Raw genomic sequence first — 17909 nt, forward strand, 5'->3', positions numbered from 1 at the left:
ACAAGTGTCGGATGTTAGTTTGTAGCTTCCACTCCGAATGACTTGAAGCCAACTGCTTCTGTCTGTGAACACAGCAGCGTCTGGAGAGCCTTACCTAAGAGGTGTCGAAAGAGTAGCATCATTGTTCTCATCTGAGTCAGCCAAGAAATAAAAATGGCAAAAATTCAAACTACTTGAACCAATTCTTTACAATGTGGCTCGTTAAATTGTTGCACATACATGGACCAGTGGAAAAAGGAAAGCTAAAATGTGGCAGAAATCATGCCTCTGGGGGGAGGGGAGAGCGAGGGTTAGCAGGCCACATAGTAACAGCATTAGATCAGCGCTACGTTACCGTCAGCATTGAGAGCAGACTGTCACGGTCTGCGTTCTCGTGCATAATCTCCAGCCAAATGTGTCGGTAGGAATTCAGGAAGTAATTGTTATTTTTGTGCCTAAGGGGACGACGTACAATAGAATGTGACACTGAGGAGAGAATAGAGACTGAACAGAGACACAATAGAGAAAAATGACATCTGAATGTGTCAAACTTTGGAAGAGCTGCCATCACACACTTCCCCCTAACCCAAATCTATTAATCTGAAGAAAAACAATCATTGCTCCCGTACTGCAAATACTAACTAGTAATTATTTGCTATGCTGCAGCATATTTCACTGTCAATAACTCTGAATAAATGAGTCATGCTGTCAGGCAGGCGGGTGGCATCGTCTGAGAACATATTGAGGACGGCCACCCTGAGGTTGGGCCTCGTAATTGTTTTCCTCCTTACTGTAGCACCCTGCCCGACTTCCTGTGATTGAGTTACAGAGCAGCAGGGCGTGAAATTGCTTGTGTCCCTTTTTTTAAAAATGTTTTTATTTACTCTTTGATAACAGCTATAGGCGAGACATTTGTCCTACAAACCGAGGGGAGGCTACGCATTAACGCAGGGTCAGAGAGAGCGAGTCAGACAGAAGAAGGAGAAAGTGTGATGGCAGAGTGCGTGGATGCCCTTTCTGCAGCATTTTCCTATCTGTTACTGGTACCACGGAAAGGTCTGTGCTACCCTCTGCTGGAGCGTCACCTTGGTTTCATCATTACAAAGCTGCTTCAAATGTTCGGAGACCTGGAGACAACGATGGGAGGTTTAAACAATGTCGGTTTAACTGTTACGCCGCAGTCATACCTCGGCAGATTGTAAAGCGGAGCCATTCGGAAGCAGGCGACAACGGCGCGCTTCCTCTGCTTGGACAGCAACTTCTGCCATACACATTTTTTGGATCTCAGTGGTTGTTCCACCTAATGAGGGGAGAGAAACTGAGGGGTAAGATTTTTCTATAACGCACTCAAATGGCATTCTCTACCGAGCGAGCCAGAGGAAAACACACACACACACACACACACACACACACACACACACACACACACACACACCAGCTTAGAACTTTTGATCAGACACATAATTGGTTTCTCAGTGTATTCTGCTGACTCATCCTAAACCTGGCTGTTTGTAATGGAAAGGACACGGCACAGCAGAGTGGGAGTCAGAAATGGTAAAGTGGCCAGGTGCAATTTTACTCTCCAGGATTTGTCACCCATGTAAGATTTTTTTGGGGACAACAGAGGGAGAACAATCTCGGCACAAAGAACAAAAGCCATATCTAAAGTGTATTCCTGTTCCAAGCAGTGTATTTGAAATAATTGCAAATTTTGGAAGCAGACAGTCGTGCACCTTTAATCCCGCAACTTTACCACCAGGCTACATACGACTAATACTTATAATACTTCTAATAAAATTACACACCTCATATTGTTTCTGTAGAAATGTTAGAGCCTGACCTGCTCCAAGTTAAAGACGGCAGCAGAGATCCTCTGGATACGATCCACCACCTTCTCAGGGTCTGAAAGCCCCTCAGTTCTCATCACTATGTCCTTGTACAGGTTGAGCTGCCACCTCACGGCAGGGTCATCAGACTACGAGTATGTTTAAGAAGAGCAAGTCAGACGCAGAGGAATATACTAAAGCTAGCATCTACTCACAGATATGAACCTCGTTTCGACTTGCTCACCTTTTCACGAAGGTGCAGGTTCTGCCGAATGTGGTCTTTAACTTCATCATCTGTATCTTTCTGTTATTCAACGAGGGAAAGAAAACCTTGGACAATGCCTCATATCAAAGCTCTTCAAATCGTTTCACAGTAATTGTTGCTTCTGCCGAGGAGGTTGTGTTTTTGCATGCATGTGTTTCACTCGACAGCTCAAAAAAGTTAGCAGGGGTCATGTTAACAATAAGAATCTACTGTGAAAGTGTGTAAATCACTTATTCGTGTCCAATTATATACAGTATGTGACAGACGGTTTCTCACCATGAGGTAGCGTGTCTTAGCCAGAGAGATGAGCTCCTGATCTCCCGGGGTGCACATGTTAAGACCGATAGGCAGCATCTTCTTCAGGGCGGCTACAATCAGTGAGGTTTGGATGGAGTAGAACTCACCTCGCCGCTTCTTGTGCTTCCTCTCCTGATCTTGTCCCCCAGACTGTGAATTCACAGTGTTAATCTTAGACCACACACACTAGAAAATAAAAGCCAACAGCTCTCCGCATTTAATATGTTTAGTCTTTAAAAGGTGGAGCACACTATTTTCTTTTTGCTGAGACTAATGCTACACCCAAAACAATTCCCCTCTACATTTACACTGATACCTTAACAGTATTTTGTGCCACAGTGGGAGCATTCACACTGTGCTTGAGCAAAAGCCAGAGGCGACTGAAGCGTTTACTTTTTCAGCCTTGGCAAAAATCTGTGACTGGACTAAATCATGGGTGCTACTGAAGCATTAAGAATGGAGTCTCACACCTCAGTTGAAAAGCAGGCTGAGCCAAACTGGAGATGCTGGCTCTGAGAGAACGCTAATCTCCATACTAACATAGATATATAGTCTGACACGCACACGCACAGTGTTATCACACATCGACAAAAATATAAATAGTATGGGCTAAACACACCGGAGGATCACAATCCATCAACAGCAAACACACCACAAGACTTTCTACACACGGGCTGGGCTTCATTACTCTAGATGAGACACGTTTCACCCACACGGCAATGAGGAATGACCAAAGTGTCCACGTCAAACGAGGTGATGAATGGAGGCCACAAATAATTGGGTGACATAATGTATAACTGCACTGCAGACTATATAGCACAGGGGCTCAAGCTATTGGCTTTTCTGCTTGGCGACTAGAGCATGTAAGCCAATAAGCTGGCAGGTAAACAGCTCATGCACTGCATCACTCTACCTTTTCCTTAAAGGACTGTTTGAGACAGAGAGAGAGACAGAGAGGGAAAGACAGATAGAAGAAAAAGGACGAGAGGGCAATTAATGGAAGCGCACGGTCGTCGCGTGGACGTGCACTGCAATGAAAACCATTTGTTTGCCTTTAAACATCTAAAGCAGGCAGACAAGAAATAAAACGCGCTAACCCCTGTAATGCTTACAGGGCCTGAAAATATGAAGAAATATTTGTTTAGTGAGGGATGAATGTTAGTTTCCTCAAGTTATTGCAACAAGCAAGTACATTCATACACATGTGCCTAACACACACACACACACACACACACACACACACACACACACACACACACACACACACACACACACACACACACACACACACACACACACAATTCCATTTTAACATTCAGTTCTATTCAACTTCAATCAGTTTTTGTTATATGGCACCAAATCACAACAACAGTCCCCCCAACAATCAGATCCTTGGCACTTGGCGAGGGTGGGGAGGAAAAACTCCCTTTTAACAGGAAGAAACCTCCAGCAGAACCAGGCTCAGGGAGGGGCAGCAGGTTTGGGTCAATATAGTCTTGTTATTGGCAACAAGGTTTTCTGCTGTACTCCTCCCACTTGTGACTTTGAACTGTGTGTTTGCGTATTTACACATGTAGTTCCACTGCATGTAACATGTTAACATATGAGCACATGTACGCAAAAATGAATCTGTTAACACGGCTGATGTTAACATGTATCATCCTACTGATCCTACTTACGTCTGCTCTTTTTTACCTGCGTCTCTGAAACACAGACATAATATCTTTTCCTCCGCGCCGTGATTGGTGAACGCACCGATGAGTAGTAACAGAGCGTTAATCGACTGAACTGTCAATTCAAGAACAAGTGGATAGTTTATTGAAACCTACCTTGGACATCTTGGTTTTATTATCTCCAGTCAAGAATGAAAGGTTGTTGATTTCATTCTGGACCACAAAGTTTTGTTCTTCTCTTTTGAAATTCTGAGTGAAAAAAAAAGATTATAAATATGTATTATTGGTCATAGAGATTCTCTGACCTTTCTTAATATAATTCAATTCAATTTTATTTCTATAGCACTAAACCACAACAACAATCTCCTCAAGGTGCTTTAAACTGTAAGGTAAAGACCCTAAATAATAGTGATAAAAACCCAACAGCTTGCTGCTTCTGATGTTTTATTTTGAAAATTCTTTTCTTAAATATTTGTACCTGCTTGGTATTTTTTCTAATTTGTATTTCAGGTGAACTGGTGTTCATAATTTCTCTGAGGGGTCCTCCCCATAGGGTTTAATAAAGTTCTATTCTATTCAATGAGACGACCTACTATGAGCAAGCACTTTGGCAACAGTAGGAAGGAAAAACTCCCTTTTAACAGGAAGAAACCTCGAACAGAACCAGCTCAGAGAGGGGCGGGGCCATCTGCCATGAACGGTTGGGGGTGAGGGGTGGGAGACGGGACAAAAGACACGATATAACATGTAATAAATCAGAACATTTACATGTGACTTGCACCAAAGGATAAATATCTCTGCGACCATCCTGAAGAGGTCGTTGGAGTCTGAATCTGGTTCTTTCAGCCACCTTGACCTGCAGTGGCACAGACAGATGATTACACTTTAAACCAACTTTAAAATGCATCTTTAAAATAACCCCACGAGTTACTGCTCAGCAAGCTGACCTGTTGTTGTCCACATAACGAATGAGCATAGGGTAAAACGCGTACAGGTCCCTGCAGAGTACGGCAAACTCGTCCAGGATGAGCAGCTCGGCCTCCTGAGTGTCTCCTTTACAGTCGGCCTTGAGGAGCTCTTCCTCAGCCACCACTTTCACCGTCTTCTTCTTTAGTTTCTCCAGCGTGGGCAGGAAGTGGCTCTTCAGCAGGTCTGCACGGGCCTTGCTGATGATGGGCTGTACGTACACTGAACGGTGAAAGGCAGAAAAAAATTTATATTTGATTTTTTAATGTAAGCTTTGTAGATATAATGTTTACCACGATTAAATTCAAATTTAGCATGCAAACATCTGCATAGCTAAAAATTATGGTAAATATATTTCCCCGTTTTCTTAATCATTCCTCATGACTCAGTCATTTAGTGTTTAGTGGCAGCATTCACAGATCCACACCTGCAATTCTCTTCATCCACGAGGCCTCATCGATGCCCAGGTTGTTGTTGAGGATCTTGAGGATGTTGCCGAGAATCAGACTGAGGTGCTCCGAGGTGACTGTGGTACAGCAGATGCTTCCTCCGCTGGCCGGCTGGTTTTCAGGACCCCTTTCCCACCAGTAGGACAGATAGTTACACAGCATGGGCAGCACCACCTCAATCACATGGGGCATCTCTGTGTACCGCGCTCCAGACTCTGCCATGTCATTGATGTCCTTCATGAGGCGGTCCAGCCGTGGCATGCCAGGACACATTTCTTCCACTGAGTCTTGTATTCCTAGAGCTAAAACACAACAGGGGCTGATATTTGAAGATTTAATTCACACCAGCACATTTAGGATTTCTTCTTTCGAACATCAGTAATGAACACCCCACAACATCATCACTATCCATCTGCTGGGCATCATTCATATCAATAAGATGCTTGTTAGACAATAAGAGAAGATGACATAAAAAGAGACAAAAAAGGGGTATTTGCAATTTTATAAAATCTTGTGTCGCATGATTGTGATAATTAAGGCGATTCATAAATCCTAATGTTTGAGAGCAAAAAGAGGTCATGATGATAAATGCTTGAATAAATTTAGAATCTCTTTTATTTTGAAATAATTACATATGACTCACTGGCTCGTTCTCTGGCGCTCTTCGTATTAAAAACTGAGCAGGGGTTGTACGGGTTGAGCTGCGGCTCTAGGAAGGCAACAGGCAAGGCGCCGGCCAGAGTTGCCAGACACTGACCGAGAGCTGGCAGCTGTCTGAGGGACGCAAAGAGAGTTTAATTAAAGGTCAGCATGTTTCTTTATTGGAGCTTTTATCAGTGAATACAACATTTAACCTTAGGATACCTTTCTACGTAGATGTTTTTCCCAGTGCCCAGAGCATAGAGGCTGGTCAGGATTCGATAGCAGGACACTTGGACGTCATCCACTAGGAAAATAGAACGATTAGAATTCAGCTGGAGGAAGTAAATTTGACATCTGTAAATGAATTTGGATTATCTCACGTCTACGTTTTGCGTGTTCCTGTTCAGTTTCGTGTTCATTTCCCATGTCATCGTTTTCATAGTTAGCTTAACTTTTCCCAGTTTAGGTTTTAGTTTAGTCCCGCCCTTGTTTTGCTTTGCTGTGTGTTTTCTATTTTTGGTTTTCAGCCTAATAAACAACTCGCTTTTCAGTACTCTTCATTTCCTGTTCTCCCAAGTCTGCTTTTGGGTCCACACTGCAAACACACCGGCTGCCCAGCCGTGACAACACCAAGACATGCCAAGTTTTCAGCAATTAGATCTTTGGTGCAAAAAATATAATTTTATGTCTACAAAACTGTGTCTGTTTCTGCATTTTTTGTAGAGTCAGCTAAAAGAAATGCGAAGAAAATGTGTGTGGTAACAAAGTGCCTAAAGATTTGAAATTGGTAAACATTCCTGCAAATGGCCAAGTATAAAGACTGGAGTGATAATAGTGGAAAAACAGCATCCAAAGGAAAACTTTGAATAATCTTCAGAAATACTGAAACTATCAAGACAACAAAAAATTCTAAGAATGTCCGACTCCTTAAAAGCAAAATATATAGAAATGTGAGGTGACTTTTGCATAGTACTATATGTTACAAATACTCGCTCCAAGGTTATACACAGCCCGGTTCACATGACTGAGCATGTCTCTGGAGCAGAATGAGTGAAATGTGACCTGAGGTACTAACCAGAGTCAGAGCAAAAAGTACTTCATTACATAAAATTTAAAGTGAAGCTAAACTGATATGATATTCTAATGGACTGTGAAAAACCTCTACAAAGATAAAATCATGAATTACAATAAACTTAACACTGACATTTGACTATTTTTTCCTTCCTTTGCAACCTCTCAAACAACACGTTTGATCATTCCTTTGCTGTCAGGACTCACGGAGCAGGTCGACTCCAAAGTGGTGTTGAGTAATGTGTTCAAACAGAGCAGTTAGGATGGGAAGCAGAGCTACGGTGGTGTAGTTGATATTCTGCGACACTCCTTTCATCTGCGAGCGGGAGTGGGTGAACTTCCCCAGCTTCAGGTTCTCGAACGTTTTCTCCAGATCCTCTGCGCCGTTCTCGAAGAACGTCCTCAGCCCCACCCTCACCTGCTCGGAGCCCGACTTCATCACTGTCCTGTTAGGGTGAACGAGAGCGTGATGAACAACTGAAACCGAATGAGGAGAAACACAAGGGGGGACAGATTGGCATGCAAAGGACGACGTTGTTTACCCACGGTGGAGCGCGCTCACAAACGCAATTATTCCACTCTCAGAGCACGTGAAGGCTTTAGTCATGAAATATGAGGTGTGAGTATCGACCCGACTGCCCTCGCACTCAAACATGAATGATTTATTTAATAAACTAAGGAGAATATTTAAGTCCAAGGTGAGCATGCCTGTTATAGACCTAAGAAAAACGGCACAGCACTCGGTGCATTAAGATGATTAGTGTGTCTGTTTTGAGCATTTCACAGTTCGTAACATTGGCAAATGAATTGCCTATTGTTAAGCTTTAACGTATCCCAGAAGGAAGGAGAAATGAAAGACAGAGTCTGTGGGCATCTTCTGCACAAACAGGGCGCAATAACATGTTGCAAATTTAGCCTCATTATGTGTACGCTGCATTAGGAAACAGTGCACTGCCTCTAAAGAACACTGTGAGCCTTGGGCAACATGTGCTGCATGAAATTTGTGTTGCTTATTTAAATGGCAAAGGAGGCTCTTTGTTAATGCCAGTGCCTCCCATAAGACTCCTGAATTAAAACTGTTTAAAAGACAAATATACGCCTCTCGAGGGCTCAGCAGAGGTTAGATTTGCTTTTCAGTGCCTCTCAAACCAATTATTGTTTAAGCACAACTGAGATAACATTTAAAATCTTCTGTTTTTCAGAGTTTAACAGGCAAATATTTACAAAAAATATCATGATGAAACCTTCCTGTGTCGATTATTCAGAGCGAGAGATTTATGTATTTATTTTTGTGTTTGCAAATTGGCTTTTTTTGTATCCAAATGTGCTCTAATCTGAATGCATTCCAGGATGTGAATATTCAGTGAAGCTGGGTTCAAAAACGTTTTGGGGATGTTGTTTTTACATTTGGGAATCTACTTTTCCAGAAATAAAATGTTCTAGCCAGGAGCCAGGAAAAAAGAGAAAATATCTTTGTCTTTGGGAATAAAATGCTCTACATATCAGGCTTTTAATTAAAGCACAAATAAGGTTTGGAGTATGAGGAAGAAAACATATCAAATCATAACTTTTCAGACATTACTATTGGAAACATGTGCTTAACATGGTCATTATTGTTGTTTTATGTGTCTTATAGTCAAAATGAAATGATGTATTTTGGTATTTCCCACTAGTCTTAAAAGTGCAAGTTATGGTACAAAAAGTGACTAACAAATGAAAAAACATAAACTTGGAAATGGCTAAATTGATCTCCTTTAATTTTTAAAGTTAGCACCAAAATTTGCACCAACCTGGTATCGAGTGTGTGTGCCAGGATATGCAGACAGCTGACCATGGTGGTGGAGTCACTCCCTACGAAACACCAAGAACACATAAGCCATCATCATGATGTGGATACACGCTCGTTTCTTTCTTGTCTTAGAATGATTCATTCGTCTGTATTGAGCCTCTCAGATTAACACAACATTCAAGAAGCCCCCTTAGCTGGATGTGCAGTCAAAACAATTTCCATTTGATTCATGTGACAGCAATACAGACTCAAAGCTACTGAATATTGTCTGATTTTGCTTCTTTTAGCTTGTTAAAATGTATCCAGATTCACTTATAGGATAGTAACAAGTATAGCACAGGAGACATTTATCTGATCACTGCACTAGAAGTAGCAAGACACTGGCTGTTGTCCCCAGAGGACAATTTGTCAGATGACAGCTCAGTTTCCAGACTATATCCATTTATAAAATGAATATAATGTTTAACATAAAGAATTTTTAAGAGGATGAAAATATAAATATAACTAAACATCAAAGACTTAGAATATGCATAATTACTTATAGAGTTCCAACATAGTGAAATAAAGACTCGCTTTACTCCCACTCTAGAGCCAGCAGCCAATTAGATTTTCTTGCATTTCAAATCCATGTGCCATGTCTGATGCATGGCGCCAGGCAGAGAGTCTGGCACCAGCAGCTGCTGAAACAGCTCCTCTTCTTGCATATGTTATGGAATTATAGTAACTTTGGGTCAGCACATAAACTAAGTTAGCGACATAGCTACAAAAAAAAGATGCTAGGCAAAGTCAGGCTGGCTGCTTCTAATATTTATATTGAGCTAAAGTGGTGTCATATTTCATGTTTATAAGTAAAGCATTCAGGTTCTCATGCTACAGTAGCTTTGGGCAAGAACTCTTCCCTTAAGGCCTGACTCTTTCTCTCACATCTGTGTTTACATTTTTAAGCTGAAAATGTTCAAGGTGATGTTAACAAAGCTCATAAGGCAGCACATACACACATACACACACACACACCTGACCAGATACTAGTAGTCGGCTTACCAAAGAGTGAAATCCTATGTCTGACAAGAGCTGCCAGTTTACAAAAGAGGCTGGAGGCATGAGGAATTAAAGAAATAGCAATGAAATCAGAAAATCAGGGTTAGTAAATGAACAGAGGAGTAGTAATTCAAGTTAAGAGTTCAATTTAATTTCAAGCAGAATATGGCAACAAGAAATAATCATGCAACATGCTGCACTGTTGAATGTACATCAACTAAATGGGTACCTGGTGACCATTTCTTTCTCCTTGTTGGAGGCATAGCCACTGCTGCTTAGATTCTTATTAGGGGAGGACAGGAAGTAGAGAGAGTGGTTCTTAAAGTACTGGTCAATGAGAGGGAGGAGCACCTGAAGGGCAACAAAGACGATGAGAAGCCAGGTCAGGTTAATCGCATCATGTTTGAACGAGCTCTCCACATGCAGTATTTGTGCCGCTTTCTTACTTTGGCAAAAAACTTGATTTCTTGCTCATGAGGTGACCTGTCTGTCTTGCCGCTGACAGCCATGGCTTCTGGATTGAGAATATTTATTTAAAAAGAAGCTTATTTGATGTAATTGAAGTCTGCTTTAGTCATATCTTGTGTATTATTATTAGTATTATTTTTGTCATACCTAAGTGGGTAATGAATTCCTGGGCTGAGTCAACATATTTGAGCAGCTTCTTGAGGAATTTGTAGGCAAACCTTTTCTCCATGGAGGAGGAATCCTGCTCCAAGTCCTTCAGACCTCTGCAACATAAGAAGATGTCTATAAATGAAATGTTGGTAAAACCTTGGTGATGGATTCCACGGCTAGTTATAAATTCATTCAAACTTTCTGCAAAACCTTAACTCAACATCAGAGAGAGCTTCTGTTTGTATTGACCTTGTGATGCTATATCCATTGATTAGCAGGAAGCGAAAAAGGTCCTGAGCCTTCTCTCGATCGCGGGCCTTCTCCTTGGCCGTCAGCGTGTCGTAGGGCACCAACAGAGGATGTGTTCCCCCTCCTGAAACCACAAGCAGCTTATTGTTCAGACACGATTAGCCACGTCTCTCTCCGCTGAGCGTCTCCGTGAAGGCAGATGGCGAACCGGAGAGCACCACTCGGCTGAATCGAGTTAGTCAAGACCAGCGAGGCAGACACGTGCATATGCTCCCAAACACATTTAAACGCAACAACCAGCACTTTACTTCCACCCACCCAACACACACACATACTCTTCCTGTCTGCTTTTCATGCGTCTCTAAGCAGTACGCATTTCTGTTCGGCTTCATTAGCAAATCACCTCGACTTCCAAGGTCACTTTTCTTCTTCTTGGCCCAGATGTTATGGTAATTTTCAGCCACCACCTCCACCATCCCCTTGAAAACAAGACAAAATTGAAGTGAGACGCACATCCCGCCCACATTACTCATTTGCATGCAGGAAGGATTGCTTTTGATCTCGCATTCAGATTGAGGCGTCCTTTGATACATGAAAAAGGGAAGAAGTGCAACAAATCAAACGCGGGGTCACTCACTTGCAGCTCTCTGGATAGAACCACGTTGCTTGTGTCTATTGGGCTCGGATTGAAGCCGTTAGCCTGAAAACACATGTAAGTTTGCGGTGAGAGTCTGAGCTTGATTGTGCTGTTATCTGTAAATCGAACGTTGGATAACAGAAGACTTAATAGCCTGTGTTTAAGGATTATTTTGTGTATTTGGGCTTATTGAAGGAGGTGATTAGTAACATTAGTACTGTGCTGTTGGTGGTCCTGTACGAAAACTAGAAAATGTAAAGTAAATACAGCTAACATTGCTAAGTTTATTTACAAGTAATGATTCGATAAAAAAAAAAAAGATCACGCTTCTGAAATGTAAATAAATTCTTGTTTAGAATTCATACAAGGTAACAGTATAATTAACTGATTTTAACCTATAAAGCTAAAAAACAGCACAGTAACACTACCAGGTAGAAGTTCAGCATTCAAAGTTCTGTTAGGATCGCAGGGATTCTGCATTTGTGCCTTTAACCTGCTTAAATGTGCATGTGGCATATATTCATGCGTTAACGATGAATTCATTCACGTTCATCTATGAAATTGTGGACTAAGAGGCCCAAAGCATGCCACGAAAATATCTCCTACAGCAACAGCACCGACCTGAACCGTCCATATAAGATCATGCTGTAGAATCCATGCTTTAAATTATTTATACCATCATCTGAATGAGCAGAAATTGAGACTCATATAATCAGACAACATCTTTCCAATCTTCTGTTCTTCACATTTAGTTAGCTTGGGTGAACTGTAGCCTCTCTTTCCTGTTAGCTGACAGGAGTGGTACCTGGTGCGGTCTTCTGCTGCTGTAACCCATCTTTTTTATGGTTCAACAAGTTCGGACATGCTCTTCTGCATATGTTGCTGTCGTTGTAACGAGTGGTTATTTGAGTCACTGCTGCCTGTCAACTAAAAGCAGTCTGCCAGATTTCTCTAGCATCACAGAGGCCCAGATAACTGCTGCTCACCGGATACTCTGCCTTTTTAGGACCATTCTTTGTAAACCATAGAGATGGTTCCTATCCCAGTAGATGCCAGTAAAATCCCAGTAGATCAGCAGTTTCTGAAATACTCGGACCAGACTGTCTGGCAAGTCACTTAAATCCACTTTGAACTTCAGCAGGTCGTCATGACAATGTGTACAAGCCTAAATTCATTCAGCTAAAAAGTAGCTGTTGAGTGTTTTGACTGTAAGGAATCACATACATCTATACTACTTCTCTGACAATCATAGTCAAGTCAAGCAAGATTTCCTCAACAGGAAAGCAAATTAGCAACTACAGCTGTGCTGGAGACGAGCAATTTTTCACCGTACAATCTTTGGAAACACTTTCCATCCCTGCATCGTACCTGTGAGGCCTGAGATATCTTTCTCATTTTCTCAGTCTCCCTCTGTTGAGACATGCTCTCTCCATCTTTGGTCCTATCGATACTCCACCCCATTGCCAGCATACTCTTCAGGGACTCTCTAATAGGCCATCTGTAAATATCCTTCTCCTGAAGCACAGAGACAGAAATGGAGAACAAATAAAAAAACCTCATGAGCCTTAAAAGCCCTAATCTCTTTAAAGTTAATATTATTTACAAATATCACATTCTTCATACTGTACCTTCTCTGTCAGGCCTTTGTAGGTCCTCAGCTGAGGATGAGTCTTCGCCTTCTCATCAACACAGTCTCCATATTTCCACCCCAGCAGCACCTGAGGCGCAAGCAGAGAGTGACAGCAAACCTGATTGCCTTCAGAGTCTCCCGAGGACAAGATTTACTATTTGACAGACTGAGTACGAGATTAAGTACACATCATATTTTGCCGTGTCATGGTTGTTGCTGCTCTCAGCTTTTGTTAAAAACTTTAACGAATGAGACAATGCAGGCTAAGCAGCTGGCACAAGAGAGCGCATTAGCTCTCTACTATGGCTCTACCAAAGTTATTGTCAGCATGCCAGAGCAATCCCTCCACTCTAACAAAGAAGGAGGCATCGCCAAGGGGGAAGCATTACTGTGACACAGGAGAAAGAAAAGAAAATATCATGATAACCATCCATCCACTTTTTTCCCACTTATCAGCTTAAGACAGCTGGGCTAGGCTCCACCTACCGCTTCCAGGGACCCTGATTGGATATGCTGATATCATGATGTACAGCACTGACTTAATTTTGTTACTTTTATTCACTTTCATGTAGCTGAAATCCACCTCCACTGATTATCATCCTCCGCAGTGCCCTGCTCTGTTCTCATAACACCAGTGGCCTGCTCTAAAACAGCATCATTTAATAGCCATTTGACTCGGCGAAGGCTCTTACCTTCTCTGCAGACCATTTCTCATGGGTATGCTCGGCGTACTTGTTGGCAAAATGCTCAAGTTTCTCTGGAAGAGCGATGCTAGAATAAAAAGCTGACAGTTAGTCGCAAGTATGTGCAAAATGCATGTTAATGAAATTACGCAGAGTGTGTGGCTGCATTTTTTTGTGTGCATTGGTTTCTAATTGGTGTCTGGCTTCAGAATGGCTTACTTAGCCGTATTGATTGGTTTGGGGTCAAAGTTGCCCTGAGCATCCACAGAAACAGGCTTTTCCACAGTGGTACTAATGGAGGCATCCACATAGTCTGGCGGCAAAGCTCCAGCTATGGCACTGAGACAAGGCATGGCCATCTTGAACAGCTCGGGATCGTACTTCTGCATGAGGAAAGAAGGAAAGCAACAGGAATAAATGTGAAATTGCATCTCCTCCTATAGAGCTCTGCAAATAAAAATGTTACTTAACAAATGCAAGTAATGTCTTCCACTGCTAATTTAAGCTGAACTTGAATAAAGTCGTATAGCCACTCCAGTCTTAAAGAAAGAGCAAGAGGCAAGCGGAAGAAACGTTAATGAAGAATTATTCTTAAAAGCTGAGGGACCGGCGTGCTCGGGGCTTTGGATCAATGACGGCTGTCCAGATATTGATGTTTTCAGATCGGCGCTTTGCAAAGCCTCCTTTCGTGAGTGGGCATTTAGAGAGATGTGCTGAGGTCACGAGCAGTTGTCCAAGCATTTCACTACATATCGTACTGTGTATGACTGTGTACGTGACAAATAAAAATTTGAATTTGAAATTTGAATTTGAGTCCAGCCATCTGCATTGCTAATAGATCTAAACCTATTTATACCCAAGTAGTAACATACATGTTAATCAAGACTGCATGAATTATGGGATTTTTATTGAACGGTTTATCGTGTTTTTAGAGCATTTGGACTTTCCCTCACCCTCTGAGACAAAGAGTCAAACACTCCCCAGAAGATCTTCTTGGTAAGCAGTAGTTCATCTTCAGAGGCTGTTCCAAAGCTGCCCCAGCCTGAAGGGAGGCAGTAGTACTTCCAGTTTTGCTCGTAGTGGTTGGTTAGCAGCTAGAGGGCACAGGAAAGACACACATGCTTAGCGAGTTCAAAGACAGGTAATAAGCATGCACACTGCCACACATGGCACCGCACAGGGGAATCACTTCTTCCAAAATCAGCACAACTTAAAGTAAGAAACACTTTTGTGGGCCAGCCGCAATCTATTACATCTCCAGGGTTTCTTTGCTGTGGCCTGAGAGACAGAGTCGAGATGTAGAGCCAACAAGCCCGTAATGACAGTCCACTACTTCACCCCCTTGTTTTGTTTTTTTCCCCTCCTATAGCTCCCCACTTTGATTAACACTTCTTACAGGTGCGTTACAGCTGTGGCACCTTGGGAGGGTTTATGTGAGCGTGAAAGAGAGTGAGAGGGGCGAATGCAAGCACCATTACATTGATTAGAGTTAGTGGAAATGAGCTGTTGGTAGCTCCGCACCAAGCTGAAAATCTAATGAACGTATGAGAGCAAAGCGGGACCATGCAGCGACCACATGGACCACACAAAAAGAGCATGTAGAAACGAAAGGGAGAACTTAAAATAAAGGAGAAGACGGCGATTAAGAAGTAATTAATAATTAGGACGACGGGAAGCAGCGAAAACAAAAACACGAGGGCAGGGCGACAGAGGATCTGAAATAAAGGATGACGGAGGAATTTAAATGAATGAAAGAGCGAAGAAACTGTTGCCCACCCTTAGAGGCATCTTGCAGTAATCAGTCAACAAGGGCACATCAAAGACGAGGCGGCGCAGGAGCTGCTGCAGCATGGAGGGACGAAGGTGCCTGCGGGACAGGGCGGGAGAGAGATAAGAGCTCTGCTGCACTCGGGCTGCCTTTAAACATCTTCAGACTTTGACCAATTTTGCGCGTCACACTGACTCAAAAAGATGGTTAAGATAAGTTGTTAGTCTTTACTACTTCTGGAAAAGTGGTTTTTTTAACTCTTTCGCTTCTTACTTGCAAACAGACAGCAAACACTCCTCTATCGCATCTCTCTGCGCCTTGGTCAGCGATCGGCCTTTGGACAGGCGGTAGATGGTGTGCAGGGTGGAGTCTATGAGGGTGGCGTAGTGCTCGGTGCCAGCGAAGAGAGGGGCGCAGCGGGTGAGGAGGGGCAGCATGGCTGAACCGATGTAGCGGTTCATAGCCAGGGCTGTCTCGGTGGTACACAGACCCTCCTGTAGGGGGAAAAGGTCACACAACATGTCAAAACTCAGATATACAGTGATTAAAACTTTAAGGAGGCAATTTGAAAGAAGCAACATATGGATGTGTTCCAGCTATTTGTTGTAATCTATAAGCGTACTGTTGATTAATAAGAATAAAGAGCAATGACATTAATCAAACAAATTTAAAGCAGAGCTTTGGCTTAATGAGCTGCTTCTTATTGCTATAAAACAGAGCCTGATATTATCGATCCAGAAACTCCTTGAAGTTCGTGTTACGGTGGCTGGCTACTCATTACTTTTCTCCTACGCTGCTATCAGCTGCGCCTACCGTGTCCAGAGAAGTAGCAGCCCTCAGGTCAGGGAGGAAGCCAACTTCAAGCAGGTGAAGCAGAAAGCTCTGGGCTTCCACGCCATACACTCTGTCTAAAAACAGCACCATGGGGGCCTTGTGGTCCGGACAGAAGCTCGCCGACATGTCCGGCTCTGTCACTGACCCATCTAGGAGTTTGAAGCAGACATAACAAAGAGGAGTTTTGTGATCCACGCAAGCATGAAGCAGTGAAATACCCAGGGAACAGCATGCACTTCATAATGGAAAGTCTTTTCTAATTAGGAGAGCCATGCGTATTCATTAGGCCGCACGCACGCAGCAGTTTTTCTGGACCCTTGACTCGTTGTCTTGGTTCTTGGCCTGCTGACAAAGCTTGTGTGGCAATGCTCACAGCAGCAAATTTAAGAGGCGAGTCTTGCCATGCTTAAGCAGATCAATCAATAGAGCAAGACAGCCCGCTATAGAAATGATCTGGCTCACTCAGAGCCACGGCAGCATGCGGTAAAGCATCGCGCTGATTAAAAAGGCATGAGCAGTGAAATCGATAACTTTCCGCCTTGCACTGAACGTGCATAGTTTGGGAATCGCTGTGTGTGACATGCTGTAACATGCACATGCTCACACGTCACGTTGTTAGCCAGTACCTTTGTTAGTAATGGGCATTTTGAGCGGTATGCTAATGATTCCCACGAGGTCCTCAGTAGGCACCAGAGAGCGCAGGATAGCACGAATGCGCAGAGCTTCGCCTTTCCCTTTGTTGATGAGCTTTAGGCGGGAAAAGCAAGTGAATCAGAGGAAAATACAACAAAGCAATTCCATGAAAAACAACCTGTGACACTTTCTAAGAAACTTACATGCATCTCAGGGGCACAACGTCCTAACAGGTCGATGAGAGCAGAGTAGAACGACATGATGGCATTGCCCATGTGGACCACCTCCTCTTCATCGTCACCATCACCAGACCTAACAGTGGGAAAAGAGCAGAAACATTTTTAAGGGCATTGAAGCAAAGACACAAATCAACAGGGGCTGGTTAAAGCAGTTAATCTGAAGGCTAAGGCCTTGGCATTGATTTTACAAGATTTGCTTGATTTTTATGGCTTACACATCAGAGCTAACTCCCTGGACGGAGCCTGGGAGGTCCAAAGCGGGCGTCTCAGAGATCTTAATAGCTTCCTTCATGGCAGCCAGGAGACCGTTCCCTCCCTCTCCTCTCAGAGCAGGTCCGAAACACTCCGGACGACGGATCAGCAGCTTCACCACAACGCTCGAGTTCTCCTCCACACTCTCGCCTGCAACACGAACATATATGGATACGTGCAAGAATAGAGATGCTCGCCATTCAGCATGAGTAGACAACATCTGAGTAGACTTCGCCTTAAGCAAGTGACGGCAGTTCTTTTGAATCTCTGCTACGTTTCTCTGTGCGTTTAAAGAGAGGAGTGGCACAAGAATAAACAGACAGAACAAGTGAGAGATGAAATCAGGGAGAAACCAATAAATGCAGACATAC

The 17909-nt window shown here is 43.0% G+C and overlaps 1 protein-coding gene across 1 annotated transcript in view; it reads right to left on the minus strand.

The window, feature by feature from the left end:
- The window catches only part of LOC146612610 (ryanodine receptor 3), a 116624-nt gene that overhangs the window by 19170 nt on the left and 79545 nt on the right, over positions 1 to 17909 (minus strand). The window contains exons 46-76 of the mRNA XM_085342496.1: positions 17502 to 17688; positions 17251 to 17359; positions 17041 to 17161; positions 16394 to 16563; positions 15854 to 16074; positions 15589 to 15679; positions 14766 to 14906; positions 14032 to 14195; positions 13822 to 13900; positions 13128 to 13217; positions 12868 to 13014; positions 11500 to 11562; positions 11266 to 11341; positions 10863 to 10986; positions 10611 to 10726; positions 10442 to 10509; positions 10225 to 10346; positions 9999 to 10048; positions 8959 to 9019; positions 7376 to 7614; positions 6320 to 6401; positions 6099 to 6229; positions 5434 to 5757; positions 4988 to 5228; positions 4809 to 4896; positions 4197 to 4289; positions 3281 to 3295; positions 2347 to 2517; positions 2050 to 2109; positions 1820 to 1954; positions 1167 to 1279 (exon numbers count right to left, since the gene is read on the minus strand). Of these exons, the coding sequence (XP_085198622.1) occupies positions 1167 to 1279; positions 1820 to 1954; positions 2050 to 2109; positions 2347 to 2517; positions 3281 to 3295; positions 4197 to 4289; positions 4809 to 4896; positions 4988 to 5228; positions 5434 to 5757; positions 6099 to 6229; positions 6320 to 6401; positions 7376 to 7614; positions 8959 to 9019; positions 9999 to 10048; positions 10225 to 10346; positions 10442 to 10509; positions 10611 to 10726; positions 10863 to 10986; positions 11266 to 11341; positions 11500 to 11562; positions 12868 to 13014; positions 13128 to 13217; positions 13822 to 13900; positions 14032 to 14195; positions 14766 to 14906; positions 15589 to 15679; positions 15854 to 16074; positions 16394 to 16563; positions 17041 to 17161; positions 17251 to 17359; positions 17502 to 17688 (3892 nt within the window). The remainder of the gene's footprint in view (positions 1 to 1166; positions 1280 to 1819; positions 1955 to 2049; positions 2110 to 2346; positions 2518 to 3280; positions 3296 to 4196; positions 4290 to 4808; positions 4897 to 4987; positions 5229 to 5433; positions 5758 to 6098; positions 6230 to 6319; positions 6402 to 7375; positions 7615 to 8958; positions 9020 to 9998; positions 10049 to 10224; positions 10347 to 10441; positions 10510 to 10610; positions 10727 to 10862; positions 10987 to 11265; positions 11342 to 11499; positions 11563 to 12867; positions 13015 to 13127; positions 13218 to 13821; positions 13901 to 14031; positions 14196 to 14765; positions 14907 to 15588; positions 15680 to 15853; positions 16075 to 16393; positions 16564 to 17040; positions 17162 to 17250; positions 17360 to 17501; positions 17689 to 17909) is intronic.

This window comes from Diplotaxodon limnothrissa, linkage group LG19, assembly GCF_057381915.1.
Source record: "Diplotaxodon limnothrissa isolate DT_005_m linkage group LG19, D_limnothrissa_male_GT1.1, whole genome shotgun sequence".
Taxonomy (NCBI): Eukaryota; Metazoa; Chordata; class Actinopteri; order Cichliformes; family Cichlidae; genus Diplotaxodon; species Diplotaxodon limnothrissa.